Source organism: Apostichopus japonicus, chromosome 16, assembly GCF_037975245.1.
Source record: "Apostichopus japonicus isolate 1M-3 chromosome 16, ASM3797524v1, whole genome shotgun sequence".
NCBI classification, from domain to species: Eukaryota; Metazoa; Echinodermata; class Holothuroidea; order Aspidochirotida; family Stichopodidae; genus Apostichopus; species Apostichopus japonicus.
Genome location: NC_092576.1, coordinates 45,898,746 through 45,916,128, shown reverse-complemented (window position 1 = coordinate 45,916,128; position 17,383 = coordinate 45,898,746). Strand labels below are relative to the sequence as shown.

At 39.5% G+C, this 17,383-nt stretch overlaps 2 protein-coding genes and 2 long non-coding RNA genes across 6 annotated transcripts in view; 3 read left to right on the top strand and 1 right to left on the bottom strand.

Annotated features, from left to right (window-relative positions):
• The window catches only part of LOC139983787 (inactive phospholipase C-like protein 2), a 90,190-nt gene extending 79,275 nt beyond the window's left edge, over positions 1–10,915 (top strand). For 2 of the 3 annotated variants that reach the window (XM_071997562.1, XM_071997564.1), the window contains 5 exons: positions 180–428; positions 1,785–1,874; positions 9,090–9,146; positions 9,513–9,608; positions 10,478–10,915. In XM_071997562.1, the coding sequence (XP_071853663.1) occupies positions 180–428; positions 1,785–1,874; positions 9,090–9,146; positions 9,513–9,608; positions 10,478–10,864 (879 nt within the window). In that variant the 3' untranslated portion in view covers positions 10,865–10,915. Of the gene's footprint in view, positions 1–179; positions 429–1,784; positions 1,875–9,089; positions 9,147–9,512; positions 9,609–9,761; positions 9,858–10,477 lie in introns of those variants that run through there. The other variant, XM_071997563.1, reaches the window with a different exon arrangement.
• LOC139983784 (uncharacterized) lies at positions 5,326–9,083 on the top strand. Its single transcript, XM_071997560.1, has 4 exons — positions 5,326–5,519; positions 6,334–6,409; positions 7,773–8,701; positions 8,792–9,083. Exons 1-4 carry the CDS (start codon positions 5,326–5,328, stop codon positions 8,970–8,972), a joined length of 1,380 nt encoding a protein of 459 aa, XP_071853661.1. The 3' UTR covers positions 8,973–9,083.
• Positions 10,916–11,622: 707 nt separating the features above from the next.
• Positions 11,623–15,051, bottom strand: LOC139983790 (uncharacterized). The gene is made up of 2 exons (XR_011798822.1): positions 14,483–15,051; positions 11,623–13,909 (listed from the first exon to the last, which is right to left on the bottom strand). It is a non-coding gene; the product is annotated as an uncharacterized lncRNA (long non-coding RNA).
• Positions 15,052–15,058: 7 nt separating this feature from the next.
• LOC139983793 (uncharacterized) lies at positions 15,059–17,297 on the top strand. The gene is made up of 2 exons (XR_011798824.1): positions 15,059–16,821; positions 17,011–17,297. It is a non-coding gene; the product is annotated as an uncharacterized lncRNA (long non-coding RNA).
• The last annotated feature ends 86 nt before the right edge of the window (positions 17,298–17,383 follow it).

The window sequence follows — 17,383 nt, the reverse complement described above, 5'->3', positions numbered from 1 at the left end:
CAGTACATAATACTAATATACATTTAATCCTTGTAGAGTGATGATCTCTCAACTGTCTGAGCTTTAAGGTTGAGACAGCTAGGTTGTAAGGAATTGAAGAGTCTTTTACTGTACATAATACTAATATTCATTTGAGCCTTGTAGATTACATTGTTATTTCCTGTCCATTGTTTTTACAGAATGCAATAGCTCCCTTTAGAGAGTCTTTTGAACTTCGTGACAAAGTTCAATCCTCCTGCCAATCTTTCAAGGATTCCTGTGGTCTGGCCTCCATTGCTAATCTCAAGCAGTGTACCAGAGTCTTAGCTTCACGAGCAGTTACTGCCGGGGTAAAGCTGAGATTAAACTGGAAGGAAGATATGGTTATTTTAGAGGTAATAGAGGGCTCTTCAGAAATCGTCGCCAAGTCCTTAACAGTATTTGAAGCAGTAAGTCAAAACTTTTCCTTTTAGCATTATGGTAATATTAGACAATTCATCCAATGAATGTCCAGTAAATATTCCTGTTTATAGGATTATTCATTCTGACTAATAGTGACACATAGTCATGCATTCTGTTATACAGTATGGTGAATAACTTACATGTGGTTGTTCATTCTATTATACAGTATGGTGAATATCTGACATGTGGTTGTTCATTCTATTATACAGTATGGTGAATATCTGACATGTGGTTGTTTATTCTGTTATACAGTATGGTGAATAGCTTACATGTGGTTGTTCATTCTGTTATACAGTATCGTGAATATCTGACATGTGGTTGTTCATTCTGTTTTACAGTATGGTGAATAGCGTACATGTGGTTGTTCATTCTATTATACAGTATGGTGAATAGCTGTCATGTAGTTGTTCATTCTGTTATACAGTATGGTGAATAGCTTACATGTGGTTGTTCATTCTATTATACAGTATGGTGAATAGCTTACATGTGGTTGTTCATTCTATTATACAGTATGGTGAATAGCTTACATGTGGTTGTTCATTCTATTATACAGTATGGTGAATAGCTTACATGTGGTTGTTCATTCTATTATACAGTATGGTGAATATCTGACATGTGGTTGTTTATTCTGTTATACAGTATGGTGAATAGCTTACATGTGGTTGTTCATTCTGTTATACAGTATGGTGAATATCTGACATGTGGTTGTTCATTCTGTTTTACAGTATGGTGAATAGCGTACATGTGGTTGTTCATTCTATTATACAGTATGGTGAATAGCTGTCATGTAGTTGTTCATTCTGTTATACAGTATGGTGAATAGCTTACATGTGGTTGTTCATTCTATTATACAGTATGGTGAATAGCTTACATGTGGTTGTTCATTCTATTATACAGTATGGTGAATAGCTTACATGTGGTTGTTCATTCTATTATACAGTATGGTGAATAGCTTACATGTGGTTGTTCATTCTATTATACAGTATGGTGAATAGCTTACATGTGGTTGTTCATTCTATTATACAGTATGGTGAATAGCCTACATGTGGTTGTTCATTCTGTTATACAGTATGGTGAATAGCTTACATGTGGTTGTTCATTCTATTATACAGTATGGTGAATAGCCTACATGTGGTTGTTCATTCTATTGTTTTTCTGTTGCTCATTCTGTTGTTCTTTATAGTTCATAATTTCACAAAGTCAGCTGCCTGATGACTGTTAAGACTAAATCAGCTTCAGATGATAAGTGCATTCACTACATGAAATGTTTTATGCCTTTACTAGGGGATGCTTGACTTTGCATACTTTTATTTTAAACTTCAATATTTCATTATGATTCATAGTTTACAGGTGATTGTACAAGGTTAACCCAGCAGTCCATTCATCTGCTTGCATCCATTGAGGAGGTTCACAGAGGAGCAATGGATTCCTATGTAAGTATAAGACCACAGCACTGGTCAATGCTTTAGACCTACCATGGATGACTCACACATGTGTGCTTAGTAGTAGGGGAGAGCGAGGCATGTTGCAACACTTTTCGCTTTTGATGTTTGATGTTTTGATGTTTGGGCATATGTTAGGTGAGTACCTTGCCCATCTGTGAACAGAAGATTGTATCCATAGATACATCTCACTGGGTTATAGAAAACTTGATATGACATAGTTCTGGGTGTTGCAACTTTCCCCGCGTCGGGGCACGTTGCAACACACTGTGGGGCACATTGCAACATGGGCTTACACTTACAGAAGTAATGGACAGACAACTTTGAACGACTGGTTTGACTTATTTCATGAATACACAAGTCAATAAAAAGATTCAATACATGGAAACTAAAAACATTGTCAGTGACTATGAAAATTGAATACATGGAAACTATAAACATTGTCAGTAACATTGTCAGAACTTGTCAGTTACATATACAATTGGTTGAATTAGAAGACTTTACTATAAAATGAATTTCAACCAGTACATACATGTATGTACAGTGTGTACTGTACATACACTGTACTGGGTGTATATGTACAGTGTGTATATTAGTGTTAGGTTTAATCATAGTATTCTGGCACTCATGGCACTCCGTACACCATGTACAGTGTATGTACTGTACACACTGTACATACATATGTGTGTACTGGTTGAAATTCATTGTCTTCTAACTAAATGAATTCAACCAGGAGCAGACAAGTACATTGAAAATAGTATTGACCTTGAAGTACCATACCCGGGCTCAAAACACGTGGAACATCAAAAGAGGCAAAAACGTTTTTTGTAAAAATCCCAAACTTTGAGGATTTTTTATTTCAAAATAAGGCAAAACTCCCTCCTGAAATTTTTTGTACAAACAGGGTGGTACTATATCTCTTCCAGAAAAAATTATCAGATTTTTTCAACATGATGCATTTTGAGTTATTGGCCGTCAAAGACGACCACTTTTGTACATCGGAGCAGCTTAACAACTTCATAAATTAATATTGAAAACAGCTAGAACCCTGAAATTTGTTTAGGTGTAAGAACTTTATACTTATAATTAAAGTATAAAACCCTGACAGCTCTAACATGGTTACTTTGGTAAAAATTGGCATCAAAACCCCTACCTCATGCTGAATTGCAGCATGAAATAGCAACTTTAGAGTTGCACAACTTGCAAAAATATTATAGGAAAGCATTGTAATCATTATTTTGTAATGTTTGTGCTAGACATAATAACCTAAATAATCAAGTACCCTGAAGCAAAAGTTTAGGAGCAATTCATCACTAAAAATAGCACATTTTTTAGTGAAAAGTAAAAAAATCAAATATTTTGACACTTTCAAGATGACCTAACTCCACAAGACAATATTTTTGTAGCCTAATTATTTATTTTCTTGTTCTATGGGATAGACTCTATAGGCATCTGTAATAAAAAGGTAGTAGAATGTTTAATTGCTGAGAAATGAGACCTCAAAAGTCAAGAAAATGTCAAAATGCCATGTTGGCGACAAATTGCGGAATTTCAAAGTGTGATAAATCGGCCCATTGTAATGCAATGCAACTGAAATTTTTAGAATATGCTTATTTTTAAGTGGTCCATTCATACAAAAAATTTGGGAATCTTTGGAGAGGGTGATTTGACATGGAATGACCCAGCCTGGAAGTTGTCTACCACACAAGATGACATTCCTCTGTGTGGTTGCTTTGTGGCTTCCTCGTTGGATGAGCTGTCTGCTGACACAGGGGAGTTGTCTACCACACCAGATGACTTTCCCCTGTGTGGTTGCTTTGTGGCTTAGTTGTCGGATGAGCTGTCTGATGACACAGGGGAGTTGTGTACCACTCCAGATGACTTTCCTCTCTGTGGTTGCTTGGTGTCTTCCTCGTCGGATGAGCTGTCTGATGACACAGGGGAGTTGTCTACCACACCAGATGACTTCCCTCTGTGTGGTTGCTTTGTGGCTTCCTCGTCGGATGAGCTGTCTGATGACACAGGGGAGTTGTCTACCACTCCAGATGACTTTCCCCTGTGTGGTTGCTTTGTGGCTTAGTTGTCAGATGAGCTGTCTGATGACACAGGGGAGTTGTCTACCACTCCAGATGACTTTCTTCTGTGTGGTTGCTTGGTGTCTTCCTCGTCGGATGAGCTGTCTGATGACACAGGGGAGTTGTCTACCACACCAGATGACTTCCCTCTGTGTGGTTGCTTTGTGGCTTCCTCGTCGGATGAGCTGTCTGCTGACACAGGGGAGTTGTCTACCACACCAGATGACTTTCTTCTGTGTGGTTGCTTCGTGGCTTCCTCGTAGGATGAGCTGTCTGATGACACAGGGGAGTTGTCTACCACTCCAGATGACTTTCCTCTCTGTGGTTGCTTGCTGTCTTCCTCGTCGGATGAGCTGTCTGATGACACAGGGGAGTTGTCTACCACACCAGATGACTTTCTCTCTGTGGTTGCTTTGTGGCTTCCTCGTCAGATGAGCTGTCTGATGACACAGGGGAGTTGTCTACCACTCCAGATGACTTTCCTCTGTGTGGTTGCTTTGTGTCTTTCTCGTCGGATGAGCTGTCTGATGACACAGGGGAGTTGTCTACCACACCAGATGACTTTCCTCTGTGCGGTTGCTTTGTGGCTTCTTCATCAGATGAGCTGTCTGATGACACAGGGGAGTTGTCTACCACTCCAGATGACTCTCCTCTGTGAGGTTGCTTTGTTGCTTCCTTCTCAGGTGAGCTGTCTGATGACACAGGGGAGTTGTCTACCACTCCAATTGACTTTCCTCTGTGTGGTTGCTTTGTGGCTTCCTCGTCAGATGAGCTGTCTGATGACACAGGGGAGTTGTCTACCACTCCAGATGACTCTCCTCTGTGCGGTTTCTTTGTTGCTTCCTCGTCAGGTGAGCTGTCTGATGACACAGGGGAGTTGTCTACCACTCCAGATGACTTTCCTCTGTGTGGTTGCTTTGTTGCTTGTTTGCTCTCATTGGTGAACAATGTACGCTTCGATGCCTTCTGGCTGACCCTTCTCCGTTTCATTTCCTTTGCCATTACGATATCTGCCCTTGCTGGCGAATCTGTAAGAATACGTGTACTCACTCTCTTCCTCCCATCTCGCTTAGTTGATCTTTCTCCTGCTTTTGGGTAGGGCCTTATGTCACTTGGACTCACATATTTGTCTTGACACTCTGTGAGGTCACTTGCATTCGTGGAGTACTGGCATGGTCTGGGGATTCCCATCTATTGAATGGCTGCCTGTTGGGAAGGACTGTCACTTGGCCAGTTGTTGAACCGTAGTTCCACTTGCACCTGCACTTGCCTGTGGGGGCAAGATGTGTTGGTTCCAGATGTGTTGGTTCCAGCAGGCTCTGTCGTAGGTGGCTCTGTTTCACTCTGATCTCTATCTCATTGTGGAGATGCGGTGGTGCTGGCACAGGGTGTACCTTGAGATAGCCTCCATGGTCCAGCTTGGCTCAGTGGGTTGTGTGGTGCCTACCCCCTGCTGCTGGGTTGATGGATGGGATGGCCCTGCAGCTGCTTCATGCCCTCCTCTGTGTCGGGTGCCTCCACAGTCTCATCTTAGGGTGCAGGACGGTGTGTCACCTGTGCAGTAGGAAGTCCGCGTCATCAAAGACATCGGATTAAACGAATCTATCCCACTCTTGCGGAATCCGGAGAGGATGTTTGCCGAGGTGACTGCTCTCGGGTAGCATTCCTTCAGAACACCTGGGATGTCGTATATCGTCATTGTCTTCCCTGGGTTGCCTTTCATCCATGAATCACAGCCAGCGTTGTATAGTGCCTTCAGCGGACCATACACTGAAACATCCAGAGGCTGCAACCTGTGTGATATGTGGAGGGAATTATAACATCACTTTGCCATTCTCTCTGGCATAATCTATGATCCTCAATGAGATGTGGCTATCGTGGTTGTCCAATATCAGCAAAATGGTCTGGTCTGGGAGCATCTTGAGTAATTCTTCAGGTGGCTCATCCATCCAGACTTGTGGGCAGCTCTAATGCTCCCTACTGGGCCATCACGAATTAAATGGTCGTGGAAGCGAACACGAGGAAATACAAACATTGGTGGGATGCTGTTACCAACATCATTGATTGTGCACAGGGCAGTGACTAGCTGGCCCCTCTCAGCTGAAGTGATACCTCCCACTTGCTTTGCATTCTTGGTGGTCACAACTTTCGATGGCTTCTGCACTGTTGTGAGACCTGTCTAATCACATGCCTTGTGGGCTGAACGTGTACTCGATAACACCTCTCAGATTTTCGAAGAACATGCCCACATTGTGCCTGTTGAAACTTGTTGCCCTTGAGAGTGAGGTGGCTTCTGGGGTCCTTATCGACAGGTTACTATGCCTCTTAAATTAAGGAATCCTCCAAACCAGTTTCGACCTTTCTTTCACTCCTAGATTTTGGAACCGGTTTGTGGTTCTTCATGGCAAACTCGTAGGCCAGTTTTCAGATCTCTTTTGGGGACATTCTAAAGTAGATATTTGCAGAGTGTACAATGTACTCTACCAGTTCATCTCCCTTTGCAGAAAAAACTTGCGGATGCTTGGAATTCCCGCTGCCCACCTCAGAAAAGGAACACTTTGGATTTAGTTCACATGCTTTCGTGATTCTTCTATAAAACCTTGATAGAGTCGAGTAATGTAGCCCATAGTCCTCTGCTATGGAGCAAAAAGACCGGTCACCTACAAAAAGTTCATTGGCAGCCCTCTCGGGCGGTATTGTTCCCCTCTCCGTTTTATTCTTATAATTCCTCATCTGTTAAAAAAGAAAATGAAAGTCGATCAGAAATTTTTCAGATTATAAGGAACATTAAATATTTGAAACAGTTTCTCTGAGTGCTACAAAGCAAGAATAAACATTAACATGCCAAAATTTGTTCTCTGAAGTGACGGTAAGGAATGTCTGGAATGTCAGTTCCACATGGACTTGCTGCAGGTTGACTGTTTGGCATTGGCACTAATCCTGGACTATTGAGAACATTTTGGATCCTACCAAAAATCAATTAAACTGAAAAGTATGCACGGCAATGAACTCATGGACATTATCACACCTGCAGCTGTTCACCTTCCAAACTAACCCTCAAATCCAGTCTCCAACAGTCTACAGACAGAAGCTGTAGGCCTTAAAGTAAGCCATGGAAGTTTCCCAATATGAGTTCTCATAACAGAATTTACAAAGAAAACCAATGGGGCTAAGTTGCAACACTAGTGGGGCAAGTTGTAACACTGTTGCAATGTGCCCCATGTGGTGTGTTGCAACTTGCCCCCATGTACTCCCAATGGAAACCTAGCCTAGCCTACTACTTTAATAGGGAGATTCAGTGACCACAGTGATCAATTTGTTCAATAAGTATCAGGCTTTTCATGACCCGATCATGATGGACGGGGGTGGGTACCCAGTCACAGAAATATGAAAAATGTTTAGCAATGAAATATTTACTCACAGTGTCAGAAATAGCACATTTGTCTTCAATTTTCTTCTGGGGATTAATATGTGACTTCTATCATGGCAGTTAACAGTGGTATCAGTTGCAATACACACAGGTGGCATAGCACTGATATATACCTGGAAATGGCACTGTTGCAACCTACCCCTGTTGCAACGTGCCCCGCTCTCCCCTACACAAAGTGCAATCTAATTGGAAGTAATGTTATTGGTAAAGTAAATCAATATTTCTTTTATCAGATTGATGAGTTGACGATAATTGCTGGCTCCATTTTATCACGTTGGTCTTGACATGAAGTATAAAGTAGAATAAAAAATATATCAAGGTATTATTATATACATAGATGTGTGTTTATTTCACAGAAGTCTAAGGTAAAAATTAAATGCATAGATTGGTGTGTTTATTTCTAGATGCCTGAGGTATTATTACATACATAGATGTGTGTTTATTTCTAGATTCCTGAGGTATTATTACATACATAGATGTGTGTTTATTTCTAGATTCCTGAGGTATTATTACATACATAGATGTGTGTTTATTTCTAGATTCCTGAGGTATTATTATATACATAGATGTGTGTTTATTTCTAGAAGCCTGAGGTATTGTTATATACATAGATATGTGTTTATTTCTAGATGCCTGAGGTATTATTACATACATAGATGTGTGTTTATTTCTAGATGCCTGAGGTATTATTACATACATAGATGTGTGTTTATTTCTAGATGCCTGAGGTATTATTACATACATAGATGTGTGTTTATTTCTAGATGCCTGAGGTATTATTACATACATAGATGTGTGTTTATTTCTAGATGCCTGAGGTATTATTACATACATAGATGTGTGTTTATTTCTAGATGCCTGAGGTATTATTACATACATAGATGTGTGTTTATTTCTAGATGCCTGAGGTATTATTACATACATAGATGTGTGTTTATTTCTAGATGCCTGAGGTATTATTATATACATAGATGTGTGTTTATTTCTAGATGCCTGAGGTATTATTACATACATAGATGTGTGTTTATTTCTAGATGCCTGAGGTATTATTACATACATAGATGTGTGTTTATTTCTAGATGCCTGAGGTATTATTACATACATAGATGTGTGTTTATTTCTAGATGCCTGAGGTATTATTACATACATAGATGTGTGTTTATTTCTAGATGCCTGAGGTATTATTACATACATAGATGTGTGTTTATTTCTAGATGCCTGAGGTATTATTACATACATAGATGTGTGTTTATTTCTAGATGCCTGAGGTATTATTACATACATAGATGTGTGTTTATTTCTAGATGCCTGAGGTATTGTTATATACATAGATGTGTGTTTATTTCTAGATGCCTGAGGTTTTATTACATACATAGATGTGTGTTTATTTCTAGATGCCTGAGGTATTATTATATACATAGATGTGTGTTTATTTCTAGATTCCTGAGGTATTATTATATACATAGATGTGTGTTTATTTCTAGAAGCCTGAGGTATTGTTATATACATAGATGTGTGTTTATTTCTAGAAGCCTGAGGTATTATTACATACATAGATTGATGTGGTTATTTCTATGTGCCTGAGCTATTATTTTGTACATAGATTGGTGTGGTTATTTCTAGATGCCTGAGATATTATTTTGTACCTAGATTGGTGTGGTTATTTCTAGAAGCCTGAGTTATTATGATATACTTTTACAGGAATCTTTGAGTACATTGCTACAGAAGGAAGGATTGAGAGGGAAGAAGCTTGCCAAGGTAAGAACAATAATGAAATTACTTAACTTAAGTCAGTTCCTTGGAATTGATTTTAATCATTGCTGTTAGGCATCTGAGTGATCAATAATTAACTTTCCAGGATATCAATCATTTTGTATTTGTACAGTACGACAAAACTTATCAGACAATTCATCTCAAAATTGTAAAGTGTTGTTAATCCCTTCCAGTGTTTTTTCATCCCTTCCTGTGTTCTGTTGATCCCTAGAATTGTTTTGTTAATTTTTCCATTGTTTTCTTAATCCCTTCCATTTTTTTGTTCATCCCTATTGTACTTACACACCAGTCAATTTAATACAATGTATAAAGCAAAATCCTTGTCGTGTTGTCATTTTTGTCTAAATCTAGGCTATGGAGGGATTTGCCTGGAACATCAGAGTACTGAAAGGTCAAATGGATATTCTGTCATTCTCAAGAAAGGAATGTTTTGATTGGATGAGACAGGTGAGATCAGTAAACCCTACTACATATGAATGCATATGAATTCATATGAATGCTTATGAATGCATATGAATGCATATTAATGAATATTAATGCATATTAATGCATGTTTATGCTGTGAAGTTGGGCATCAGAAGTGCCTTTATTTTGTACTAGGTTTATGATGCTGGTACTGCCTTCCTTATATACTGTCTTTATTTTGTACTAAATGATGCTGGTACTGCTTTCATTATATAATACCTTTATTTTGTACTAGGTTTATGATGCTGGTACTGCTTTCATTATATAATATCTTTATTTTGTACTAGGTTTATGATGCTGGTACTGCTTTCATTATATACTGTCTTTATTTTGTACTAGGTTTATGATGTTGGTACTGCTTTCAATATATACTGTCTTTATTTTGTACTAAATGATGCTGGTACTGCTTTCATTATATAATACCTTTATTTTGTACTAGGTTTATGATGCTGGTACTGCTTTCATTATATAATATCTTTATTTTGTACTAGGTTTATGATGCTGGTACTGCTTTCATTATATACTGTCTTTATTTTGTACTAGGTTTATGATGCTGGTACTGCTTTCATTATATACTGTCTTTATTTTGTACTAGGTTTATGATGTTGGTACTGCTTTCAATATATACTGTCTTTATTTTGTACTAAATGATGCTGGTACTGCTTTCATTATATATTGTCTTTATTTTGTACTAGGTTTATGATGCTGGTACTGCTTTCATTATATACTGTCTTTATTTTGCACTAGGTTTATGGTGCTGGTACTGCTTTCATTATATACTGTCTTTATTTTGTACTAGGTTTATGATGTTGGTACTGCTTTCAATATATACTGTCTTTATTGTGTACTAGGTTTATGATGCTGGTACTGCCTTGGGTCTTACCGAGGAAGCTACTACTTTAGTGCTCCCTGCAGAGTGTTCAGACAATGAAGACAGTGAGGGTGGCATGCAAGAACAGGAAAAGGAAGAACATGATCAGCAAAAAGAAGGAGAGGGGCTTGTCCAATCAGAGTGTTCTGATGATATGAATCAGAAAAGTTCAAATGACATCGATGATGGTGTGTTCTTGGAAACTGTGTTTGAAGGAGACACAGCACCAGAAGAAGCAACATTGAAGATGACTGTGTTTGATGGAGAAAGTGAAGAAACAGAGCTAACTATGAAACCAGTCAATAATAATATGGAGGAGATATTACAAGCTAGACTAGAATCAGCTGACTTCTCCACAGATCTATGATGACTGGCAAATGTCAACAGTAATACTATAATATGGAGGAGATATTACAAGCTAGACTAGAATCAGCTGACTTCTTCACAGATCTATGATGACTGGCCCAATGTCAACAGTAATACTATAATATGGAGGAGATATTACAAGCTAGACTAGCATCAGCTGAATTCTCCACAGCTCTATGATGACTGGCCAATGTCAACAGTAATACTATAATATGGAGGAGATATTACAAGCTAGACTAGAATCAGCTGACTTCTCCACAGATCTATGATGACTGGCCCAATGTCAACAGTAATACTATAATATGGAGGAGATATTACAAGCTAGACTAGAATCAGCTGACTTCTCCACAGATCTATGATGACTGGCCAATGTCAACAGTAATACTATAATATGGAGGAGATATTACAAGCTGGACTAGAATCAGCCGACTTCTTCACAGATCTATGATGACTGGCCAATGTCAACAGTAATACTATACTATGGAGGAGATATTACAAGCTGGACTAGAATCAGCTGAATTCTCCACAGATCTATGATGACTGGCCAATGTCAACAGTAATACTATAATATGGAGGAGATATTACAAGCTAGACTAGAATCAGCTGACTTCTCCACAGATGTATGATGACTGGCCAATGTCAACAGTAATACTATAATATGGAGGAGATATTACAAGCTAGACTAGAATCAGCTGACTTCTCCACAGATCTATGATGACTGGCCAATGTCAACAGTAATACTATAATATGGAGGAGATATTACAAGCTAGACTAGAATCAGCTGACTTCTCCACAGATCTATGATGACTGGCCAATGTCAACAGTAATACTATAATATGGAGGAGATATTACAAGCTAGACTAGAATCAGCTGACTTCTTCACAGATCTATGATGACTGGCCCAATGTCAACAGTAATACTATAATATGGAGGAGATATTACAAGCTAGACTAGAATCAGCTGACTTCTCCACAGATCTATGATGACTGGCCAATGTCAACAGTAATACTATAATATGGAGGAGATATTACAAGCTAGACTAGCATCAGCTGACTTCTTCACAGATCTATGATGACTGGCCCAATGTCAACAGTAATACTATAATATGGAGGAGATATTACAAGCTAGACTAGAATCAGCTGACTTCTCCACAGATGTATGATGACTGGCCAATGTCAACAGTAATACTATAATGTGGAGGAGATATTACAAGCTAGACTAGAATCAGCTGACTTCTTTACAGATCTGTACAATAATATAGATTGATATGGAACAGCTGTACAATGACATAGGATTTATATGGAACAGTTGTACATTAACATGGGATTTACAATATGACGTAGGATTTAGTGGAATAGTTATAATGTGACATAGAATTTGTACAACTTCAATCCTTAAGCTAAAGAAGGCTGTACAATGGGATATTGATTGTTGACTTGTTTTAGTATCTTAACGAGGGTAAGGTGACTAGAACATTTGCTCGTTATTTAAGGTAGTAACAAATGCTCAACTGATTAATGACAGCTGATGGTGCTAATCAAACCAAATCAATAGATTGTGACAATTCTGGATGGAACTGATTCTGATTGTCAGCTTTGTGTACTCAAACTTGATCATTCAGTTCACTTAACCAAATGTATTAAGAGTTGATTCAACTGGGAAAAGTGAAAGTGCTTTGCATATCTAATAGTTAGATTTAGTCAAAGGTCATAGCAGGTGAAATGTTGATGGGCAGTACATTTGACTGTGGATCAATGGTCATAGGAGCTAGTCCTGATGTTTGGCTAATGGCAAGAGGTCATTAACAATGGTAGCAAGATGGCCACATTATGCAAGTACAATTTTGTAAATAACAGCTGAGAATTTCAGCGATGAATATGCAATAGTATCGTAGTAATGAATATTTATTTTGTAGAGTTAAGTTTGATATTGTTAACCATTGTATGAATTGTAATTAATGAATCAGTCTTACCATCCTTATGTACAAACTTAGTAGTGACTCTGCTAGAACAGTCAATGGATGTTTAATCGTACAATCCAAATCATCCTTCATGTAAGGTCTGTACAATCTTGATTTAATGTAACAGTTCTGCTGGAGGTCCACCAGGTCCTAATAGTCCCAGTGGTAATGCATGGTTCATCAGGTTGCTGTTCATCATAACAGCTCTACTTGATGTGTATGGATTCACATCTCTGTTTACTGTAACAGCTCTGCTGGAGGTCCACCAGGTCATTAGAGTCCCAGTGGTAATGCATGGTTCATCAGGTTGCTGTTCATCATAACAGCTCTACTGGAATGTATAGTCCACGAGACTGTAAGAGCTCCACTGGTTATGTATGGTATGTCACAGGGTATTCCCTGGGATTGTAAGAGCTCCACTGGTTATGTATGGTATGTCACAGGGTATTCCCTGGGATTTCTTGTGTGATTTATGGTGACTGATTTGTGACAGTGGAAGGTGCCCACTAGGTGTGAGCACACCTAGGGGGGGGGGGGGGTATGGTCAACTGGAAATTGTTTTAAAACATCCAAATGTCAATTAATGTAAATCAGATCAATGGCTATTTTGACTAGGCATACAAACATTTATTTGTTGCTATTATTTAGTGTTCACAGCCAATGTTTTAGTGTCAGATAATGTCATGGGCATAGGATTTTATTTTAACAGTGTTTTCTGGAGTGAGAGCCTATCCTGTTTATTGTGACAGTACTGTTTGTTAAGGCCATGTCCTGTTATTGCTATGTAATACAGTACTATTCAACTCAATGTTAATTTTTTGTTGTGAATACACTTGAAGTGATGCTCGTCAGAGCTTAAACCATTACAAGGTTCACTAGATGCAATATGATTAGTAGGGTGTTTATCTGAAACATGCATTTTAGACAAAGACACACTTTATTATTATTATTATGTAATCCAATACAGGGCAGCTTGTGGGTTCTTATGTTGGTAGAAGTTTCAACAAGAGTTGCATATCACACAGTTTGATAGTGCATAATGTCCCTTTGTTAGCTGTAGGTGAGACATTCTAATGGTAGGTAAACCTTGCCATTCAATGTCAGTCTCCCTGTGTAGCTGTAGGTGAGACATTCTAATGGTAGGTAAACCTTGCCATTCAATGTCAGTCTCCCTGTGTTAGCTGTAGGTTAGACATTCTAATGGTAGGTAAACCTTGCCATTCAATGTCAGTCTCCCTGTGTAGCTGTAGGTGAGACATTCTAATGGTAGGTAAACCTTGCCATTCAATGTCAGTCTCCCTGTGTAGCTGTAGGTGAGACATTCTAATGGTAGGTAAACCTTGCCATTCAATGTCAGTCTCCCTGTGTTAGCTGTAGGTTAGACATTCTAATGGTAGGTAAACCTTGCCATTCAATGTCAGTCTCCCTGTGTTAGTTGTAGGTTAGACATTCTAATGGTAGGTAAACCTTGCCATTCAATGTCAGTCTCCCTGTGTTAGCTGTAGGTTAGACATTCTAATGGTAGGTAAACCTAGCCATTCAATGTCAGTCTCCCTGTGTTAGTTGTAGGTTAGACATTCTAATGGTAGGTAAACCTTGCCATTCAATGTCAGTCTCCCTGTGTTAGCGGTAGGTCAGGCATTCTAATGGTAGGTAAACCTTGCCATTCAATGTCAGTCTCCCTGTGTTAGCTGTAGGTCAGACATTCTAATGGTAGGTAAACCTTGCCATTCAGTGTCAGTCTCCCTGTGTTAGCGGTAGGTCAGGCATTATAATGGTAGATATACCTTGCCATTCAATGTCAGTATCCCTGTGTTAGCTGTAGGTTAGACATTCTAACGGTAGGTAAACCTTGCCATTCAATGTCAGTCTCCCTGTGTTAGCTGTAGGTGGGACATTCTAATGGTAGGTATACCTAGCCATTCAATGTCAGTCTCCCTGTGTTAGCTGTAGGTCGGACATTCTTATGGTAGGTAAACCTTGCCATTCAATGTCAGTCTCCCTGTGTTAGCTGTAGGTCGGACATTCTAATAGTAGGTAAACCTTGCCATTCAATGTCAGTCTCCCTGTGTTAGCTGTAGGTCTGACATTCTAATGGTAGGTAAACCTAGCCATTCAATGTCAGTCTCCCTGTGTTAGCGGTAGGCCAGGCATTCTAATGGTAGGTAAACCTTGCCATTCAATGTCAGTCATCCTGTGTTAGCTGTAGGTGAGACATTCTAATGGTAGATAAACCTTGCCATTCAATGTCAGTCTCCCTGTGTTAGCTGTAGGTGAGACATTCTAATGGTAGGTAAACCTTGCCATTCAATGTCAGTCATCCTGTGTTAGCTGTAGGTCAGACATTCTAATGGTAGATAAACCTAGCCATTCAATGTCAGTCTCTCTATGTAAGCTGTAGGTGAGACATTCTAATGGTAGGTAAACCTTGCCATTCAATGGCTGTCTCCCTGTGTTAGCTATAATTAGACATTCTAATGGTAGGTTAACCTTGCCATTCAATGTCAGTCTACCTGTGTTAGCTGTAGGTGAGGCATTCTAATGGTAGGTAAACCTTGCCATTTAATGGCTGTCTCCCTGTGTTAGCTGTAGGTTAGACATTCTAATGGTAAGTAAACCTTGCCATTCAATGGCTGTCTCCCTGTGTTAGCTATAATTAGACATTCTAATGGTAGGTTAACCTTGCCATTCAATGTCAGTCTACCTGTGTTAACTGTAGGTCACACATTCTAATGGTAGGTAAACCTTGCCATTTAATGGCTGTCTCCCTGTGTTAGCTGTAGGTCGGACATTCTAATGGTAGGTTAACCTTACCATTCAACGTCAGTCTCCCTGTGTTAGCTGTAGGTGAGACATTCTAATGGTAGGTAAACCTTGCCATTCAATGTCAGTCTCCCTGTGTTAACTGTAGGTCAGACATTCTAATGGCAGATAAACCTAGCCATTCAATGGCAGTCTCCCTGTGTTAGCTGTAGGTGGGACATTCAAATGGTAGGTAAACCTTGCCATTCAATGTCAGTCTCCCTGTGTTAGCTGTAGGTGAGACATTCTAATGGTAGATAAACCTTGCCATTCAATGTCAGTCTCCCTGTGTTAGCTGTAGGTGAGACATTCTAATGGTAGGTAAACCTTGCCATTCAATGTCAGTCTCCCTGTGTTAGCTGTAGGTCAGACATTCTAATGGTAGGTAAACCTTGCCATTCAGTGTCAGTCTCCCTGTGTTAGCGGTAGGTCAGGCATTATAATGGTAGATATACCTTGCCATTCAATGTCAGTATCCCTGTGTTAGCGGTAGGTCAGACATTCTAACGGTAGGTAAACCTTGCCATTCAATGGCAGTCTCCCTGTGTTAGCTGTAGGTGAGACATTCTAATGGTAGATAAACCTTGCCATTCAATGTCAGTCTCCCTGTGTTAGCTGTAGGTGGGACATTCTAATGGTAGGTATACCTAGCCATTCAATGTCAGTCTCCCTGTGTTAGCTGTAGGTCGGACATTCTTATGGTAGGTAAACCTTGCCATTCAATGTCAGTCTCCCTGTGTTAGCTGTAGGTCGGACATTATAATAGTAGGTAAACCTTGCCATTCAATGTCAGTCTCCCTGTGTTAGCTGTAGGTCTGACATTCTAATGGTAGGTAAACCTAGCCATTCAATGTCAGTCTCCCTGTGTTAGCGGTAGGCCAGGCATTCTAATGGTAGGTAAACCTTGCCATTCAATGTCAGTCATCCTGTGTTAGCTGTAGGTCAGACATTCTAATGGTAGATAAACCTAGCCATTCAATGTCAGTCTCTCTATGTAAGCTGTAGGTGAGACATTCTAATGGTAGGTAAACCTTGCCATTCAATGGCTGTCTCCCTGTTTTAGCTATAATTAGACATTCTAATGGTAGGTTAACCTTGCCATTCAATGTCAGTCTACCTGTGTTAGCTGTAGGTGAGGCATTCTAATGGTAGGTAAACCTTGCCATTTAATGGCTGTCTCCCTGTGTTAGCTGTAGGTTAGACATTCTAATGGTAAGTAAACCTTGCCATTCAATGGCTGTCTCCCTGTGTTAGCTATAATTAGACATTCTAATGGTAGGTTAACCTTGCCATTCAATGTCAGTCTACCTGTGTTAACTGTAGGTCACACATTCTAATGGTAAGTAAACCTTGCCATTTAATGGCTCTCCCTGTGTTAGCTGTAGGTTAGACATTCTAATGGTAGGTTAACCTTACCATTCAACGTCAGTCTCCCTGTGTTAGCTGTAGGTGAGACATTCTAATGGTAGGTAAACCTTGCCATTCAATGTCAGTCTCCCTGTGTTAACTGTAGGTCAGACATTCTAATGGCAGATAAACCTAGCCATTCAATGGCAGTCTCCCTGTGTTAGCTGTAGGTGGGACATTCAAATGGTAGGTAAACCTTGCCATTCAATGTCAGTCTCCCTGTGTTAGCTGTAGGTGAGACATTCTAATGGTAGATAAACCTTGCCATTCAATGTCAGTCTCCCTGTGTTAGCTGTAGGTCAGACATTCTAATGGTAGGTAAACCTAGCCATTCAATGTCAGTCTCCCTGT

Excerpts from the sequence above, each read along its gene's own strand:
- LOC139983784 (XM_071997560.1), top strand. The coding sequence starts at position 5,326 with ATGCGGTGGTGCTGGCACAGGGTGTACCTTGAGATAGCCTCCATGGTC. Across the intron at positions 6,410-7,772 it reads TCTTTTGGGGACATTCTAAA|ATTGGTGTGTTTATTTCTAG; the intron begins GTAGATATTTGC and ends TTAAATGCATAG. Across the intron at positions 8,702-8,791 it reads TTTATTTCTAGATGCCTGAG|GTATTATTATATACATAGAT; the intron begins GTATTGTTATAT and ends TAGATGCCTGAG.